At 49.3% G+C, this 6,000-nt stretch overlaps 1 protein-coding gene across 4 annotated transcripts in view; it reads right to left on the minus strand.

Annotated features, from left to right (window-relative positions):
• Positions 1-3,752, minus strand: part of DENND5A (DENN domain containing 5A) — a 111,193-nt gene extending 107,441 nt beyond the window's left edge. For all 4 annotated transcript variants that reach the window (XM_029060536.1, XM_029060534.1, XM_029060535.1 and 1 more), the window contains exon 1: positions 3,283-3,752. In XM_029060536.1, coding sequence (XP_028916369.1) covers positions 3,283-3,403 — 121 coding nt within the window. In that variant the 5' untranslated portion in view covers positions 3,404-3,752. The remainder of the gene's footprint in view (positions 1-3,282) is intronic.
• Positions 3,753-6,000: the final 2,248 nt, after the last annotated feature.

Raw genomic sequence — 6,000 nt, forward strand, 5'->3', positions numbered from 1 at the left:
CTTTCTTTTTTGAGGGGGTTGGGAGGGAGCCGGGAGAAAGTGCCCGTCAGCCTATACTCGTAACCCACCTCTGATTCAGTGGCTCCGGGAAAAGCACATTTTCCCCCCTTTTTCAAAAGAATTACAAGTGGATTTTTTTTTTAGAAAAACAATAGTTAGGCCTCTGTAGTTACTGTCACCAAAAAGAGACTCCCTCAGGGTCAATATACACTGTGTCATCTTATCCAGATGAGCTGAGTAGTTACCAAGTACAGCACTCTATACTAAAATTATCACGTTAGACATATTGTAACGTTTCCAGAGTTGGATCCTGAAATCCGGGGCCCATATAGGGGACCGATGTGCACAGGAAGGCCTCAGACACTCTTAAGAAAGTTTGAGAAATCTCACTCCAAAAGTTTAAAAACTCAGGAAGGAATCTGAGTTCTCCAGGCTGTAAGGTATCTTTCTTTTTACCATAAAAAGTTTAGGAAATTATACTCAACATCAGTATATTACATAAATCACCAAAATAGCAATAAATCAGGAATGCAAGTTTTCAAAGAAAAAAAAGGTTTCTCTTGCTGCCCCTGGCCAGAAGAGGGATAGGAGTCCTGAAACTCTCCTGCTTCTGCACCCCTTCATCCCACCCCTCACCATCAGTGGTATTTATTGAGCCCTTTCTATATGCAGAGCACTGTATTAATCGTAGTTATTGAGTGCTTACTGTGTGCAGAGCACTGTACTAAGAGCTTGGTCGAGTCCAATGCAGCAGAGTTGGCATCTTTCCCTGTCTATGGGTCGACATGGTCTGTCCCCTCTAGACCGTAAGCTCACTGTGGGCAGGGGACGTGTCTACAGTGTCTTCTATATTGTACTCTCCTACGCCTTTAGTAGAGTGTTCTGCACACAGTAAGTGCTCAATAAATATGGTTGATTGATGGTCCCCGGGCCTGGGAAGGGACAGATAGGCCTCCAGCTTTCCAACACGGCAACCGGGGGGGGGGGGGGGGGGGTTGGGAAAGGACAGTTAAGGGGAAACACCCCAACCAGTCTGCTCCCCCAAGGCAGCTGCCCCTAATCTCCCTCTCCCCTCCCCTACCCCCTAATCAGTCCCAGAGCATTACTGTTTGCACCACAGCTGTAGAAAAAGGAGCAGCATGGCCTAAAGGAAAGAGCACAGGCTTGTAAGTCAGAGTTCCTGAGTTCTAATCCCGGCTTCCCCACTTGTCTGCTGTGTGACCTTGGGTAAGTCATTTCACTCCTTTGTGCCTCCGCTCCCTCATCTGTAAAATGAGGATTAAGACTGTGAGCCCATCTGGGACAGGGACTGTGTCCAACCTGATAACCTTGTATCTTCCCCGGCGCTTAGTACAGTCCTGGACACATAGTAAGCACTAAGCAAATACCATCATTATCATTATTAAACTGGAAGCTCATCATGGGCAAGGACTGTGCCAGCTAACTCTGTTAACAGGGTACTCTCCCAAGTGCTTAGTCCAGTGCTCTGCACACAGTGTTCAATGAATACCACTGATTGCTTGTTGAATCTGTGCCTGCATCAAAGCTGATGGGGTGGCGAGCCGCCCCTTCAGTGGGGTCCACCTGGGCAGCGAGATACCAGCTTGGGGTAGTGACTAGACCACGGGCCTGGGAGTCAGAAGGTCATGGGTTCTAATCCTGCTCTAACCTCTGTCTGCCGCTGTGTGACCCTGGACAAGTCACTTTTCTTCTCAGTTCCTCAGTGCCCTCATCTGCAAAATAAGCATTGAGACTGCGAGCCCCGCGAGGGACAGAGACACTATGTCCAACCCGATTTGCTTGTATTCACCCCCAGCGCTTAGTAGGTTGCCTGACACATAGTAGGCGCTGCTTTGAGAAGTGGCTTAGCTTAATGGACAGAGACGAGGCCTGGGACTCTGAAGAACCTGGGTTCTCATCCCAGCTCTGGCCCATGCCTGCTGTGTGACCTCAGGCAAGTCTCTTCACTCCTCTGGGCCTCAGTTCCCTCATCTGCAAAATGGACATTAAGACTGCGAGCCCCATCTGGGACTGGGACAGGGATTGGGTTCAACCCAATTTGCCTGCATCCACCTTAGCGCTTAGTACAGTCCCTGGCATTCATCCATTCAATCCTATTTATTGAGCCCTTCAGCGCTTAGAACAGTACTTGGCATTCATTCATTCAATTGTATTTAGTGCGCACTGACTGTGTGCACAACACTGTACTAAGCGCTTGGAGAAGCAGCGTGTCTTAGTGGAAAGAGCCCAGTCTTGGGAGTCAGAGGTTGTGGGTTCTAATCCCGGCTCTGCCATTTGTCAGCTGTGTGACTTTGGGCAAGTCACAACTTCTCTGTGCCTCAGTTCCCTCATCTGTCAAATGGGGATGAAGACTGTGAGCCCCACGTGGGCAACCTGATCATCCTGTACCTATCCCAGCGCTTAGAACAGTGCTTGTCACATAGTAAGCACTTAAATACCATCATTATTATTATTACAATTCGGCAACAGATAGAGACCATCCCTGCCCAACAACAGGCTCAACAGGGCTAAAAGGGGCACAAAAGTGCTTAACAGACACCATCGTTATTATTACAGTGTGCACAGCACTGTAGTAAGTGCTTGGAATGTCCAATTCGGCAACAGAGACCACCCCTGCCCAAAAACGGGCGCTCAGTCTAGGAAAGGCACATAGTAAACGCTTAACAAACACCATCATTACTGTTACTGTGTGCAGGGCACTGTACTAAGCGCTTGGAATGTCCAATTCGGCAACAGATAGAGACCACCCCTGCCCCCAAATGGGCTCACAGTCTAGAAAGGGTACATAGTAAGCGCTTAACAAACACCATCATTACTATCACTGTGTGCAGGGCACTGTAGTAAGCGCTTGGAATGTCCAATTCGGCAACAGATAGAGACCACCCCTGCCCGACCACGGGCTCACAGTCTAAAAGGGGCCCACAGCAGGCGCTTAACAAACATCATCATTACCAGCGCTTAGAACAGTGCTCCAGCGCTTAGAACAGTGCTTGACACATAGTAAGCGCTTAACAAATACCAACATTTATTACTGTGTGCAGAGCCCTGGACTAAGCGCTGGGGCAGTATAATTCGGACAGAGTAAGAGCTTAAGAGATACTCTCACCTAGACCGTGAGCCCGCCGTTGGGCAGGGATTGCCTCTGTTGGACTCTCCAAGCGTTTAGCACACCCTAAGCGCTCAGTAAATACCATCGAATGGATGCATGAGGATGACGGTGAAGAAACAGCACGCTTTTGATGATTATTAGGACCGACTCACCCGACAGCTCGTCCGGCTCCAGCCCGGTGTCGGTGTCCAGCCCGCAGATGACAAAGTAATCGGCGAAGCGGCTGGGGGCTGAGCTGCTGCTGCCCCCACCGCCCCCACCGGGGCCGCTCATGGTGCCGCTGCCGGTGGTGTTCCCTCCGGGAGCTCAAGGACCCCCAGCTGCAGCTCCTGCAGCTGCAGCTCCGGTCCTTTCCTCTGCAGCTCCTGCAGCTCCCGCAGCTCCGGTCCCTTCCTCTGCAGCTCCCGCAGCTCCGGTCCTTTCCTCTGCAGCTCCTGCAGCTCCGGCAGCTCCGGTCCTTTCCCCTACTGCAGCTGCAACTGCTGCAGCCGCTGCAGCCGCTGCAGCTCCGGCCCTCGCGGCGGCTGCGACTGTTGCTCCGCCCGCCGCCACCGCCGCTGCTGCCATGATGGAGGGGAGCGGAGCGCCGCCGGCCTGCGCTGCATCGTCCACCCCTTCCCCACTCCCCCCCCCCCCCCCCCCAAAAAAAAGAAAAAAACAAAGGAGCCAGGAGAACCCGCCTCCCCGCCCCTCCCGGGGCCGGTCCTGCCGCCCCGCGCATGCGCGCTGGGGCCCGGAGGAGGGAGGGGGGAGTGACTGCCCAACCGATGACGTAATGCTCCTTGCTGCCTGCCTTCCTCCTGGACATTTATTCATTCACCCTCATTCATTCGTCCTCCTTCATTCACTCATTCCCGCACGCATTCATTCCTTCATTCGAGCGCTTACTGCGTGCAGAGCGCTGGACAAAAGTATGGGACAAGTGGGCAAGAGGGAGACACCATTCCCCACCCAACCTTGGGCTCACTGTCTAGAAGGGGGAGACAGATAGCAAAACCAAAGTAGACAGGCATCAAGAGCATCAGTAGAAGTAAATAAAATTACAGATATATATGTACACATCTTTTGTTGAGAGCTTAAGGTGTGCAGAGCCCTGTAGTAAGCGCTTGGGAAGTATGATTCAGCAGCAGGTAAGAGACAATCCCGGCCCAACCACGGGCTCACAGTCTAGGAGTGGGGGGAGACAGCAAAATCAAACAAGTAGGCATCGAGGGCATCAGTAGAAGTAAATATAATTATATATATATATATACACATCTTTTGTTGAGAGCTTAAGGGGTGCAGAGCCCTGTAGTAAGCGCTTGGGAAGTACAATTCAGCAGCAGATAAGAGACAATCCCGGCCCAACCAACAGCTCACAGTCTAGGAGGAGGGGAGACAGCAAAATCAAACAAGGAGACAGGCATCAAGAGCATCAGTATAAGTAAATAGAATTATAGATATAGATATATACACATCTTTTGTTGAGAGCTTAAGGGGTGCAGAGCCCTGTAGTAAGCACTTGGAAAGTACAATTCAGCAGCAGATAAGAGACAATCCCTGCCCAACCACTGGCTCACAGTCTAGAGGGGGTTAGGAAAACAAATCAAGTGGGCACGCATCAATAGCATCAGTATAAATAAATAGAATTATAGATATATATATACACATCTATTGTTGAGAGCTTAAAGTGTGCAGAGCCCTGTAGTAAGCGCTTGGGAAGTACAATTCAGCAACAGATAGACAATCCTTGCCCAACAATGGGCTCACAGTATAAAATGGGGAGACAGACAACAAAACAAAACCGGTACACAGGCTTCAATAGCATCAGTATAAATAAACAGAATTATAAATATATATACACATCATTTATTGAGCGCTTCTTGTGTGCAGAGCCCTGTAGTAAGCACTTGGGAAATACAATTCAGCAACAGAAAGAGACAATCCCTGCCCAACAATGGGCTCACAGTCTAAAAGGGAGAGACAGACAACAAAACAAAACAAGTATTCAGGCATCAATACCATCAAAGTAGATAAATAGAATCATAGATATATTCACATCACTAATAAAATAGAGTAATAAATAATGTATACATATATACACAAGTGCTGCGGGCAGGGGAAGGGGGTAGAGCAGAGGGAGGGAGTAGGGGCAATGGGGAGGGGAGGAGAAGCAGAGGGAAAGGGAGGGCTCAGTCTAGGAAAGCCTCCTGGAGGAGGTGACCTCTCATTCAATTGTCTTTATTGAGCACTTAATGCGTGCAGAGCACTGGACTAAGCACCTGGGATAGGATGATATAGCAACAAAGAGTGACAATTCCTGTGTGCTGAGCACTGTACAAAGCGCTTGGGGTAGGACAATATAGCAACAAAGAGTGACCATCCCTGTGTGCACAGCACTGTACAAAGTACTTGGGAGAGTACAATACAACTAAAAAGATTAACAATCTCTGTGCGCAGAGCACTATACTAAGCATCTGGGAAAGTACATTACAGCAACAAAGAGTGACCATTCCTATGTGCAGAGCACTGTTAGAATTGCTGGGGAAAATACTCTACAGCAACAAAGAGTGATAATCTCTGAGTGCAGAGCACTGAAGAGCTCGGAAAAGTACAATACAGCAAGAAAAAAATGGTATTTGTTAAGCACTTACTATGTGCCAAGCACTGTTCTAAGCGCTGGACTTGATACAGGGTAATCAATTTGTCCCACGTGGGGCTCACAGTTTTAATCCCCATTTAACAGATGAGGTAACTGAGGTACAGAGAAGTTAAGTGGCTTGCCCAAGGTCACACAGCAGACAAGTGGCAGAGCCGGGATTAGAACCCACATCCTCTGACTCCCAAGCCTGTTCTCTTTCCACTAAGCCACACAGATGAAGTAACTGGGG

This window comes from Ornithorhynchus anatinus, chromosome 3, assembly GCF_004115215.2.
Source record: "Ornithorhynchus anatinus isolate Pmale09 chromosome 3, mOrnAna1.pri.v4, whole genome shotgun sequence".
Taxonomy (NCBI): Eukaryota; Metazoa; Chordata; class Mammalia; order Monotremata; family Ornithorhynchidae; genus Ornithorhynchus; species Ornithorhynchus anatinus.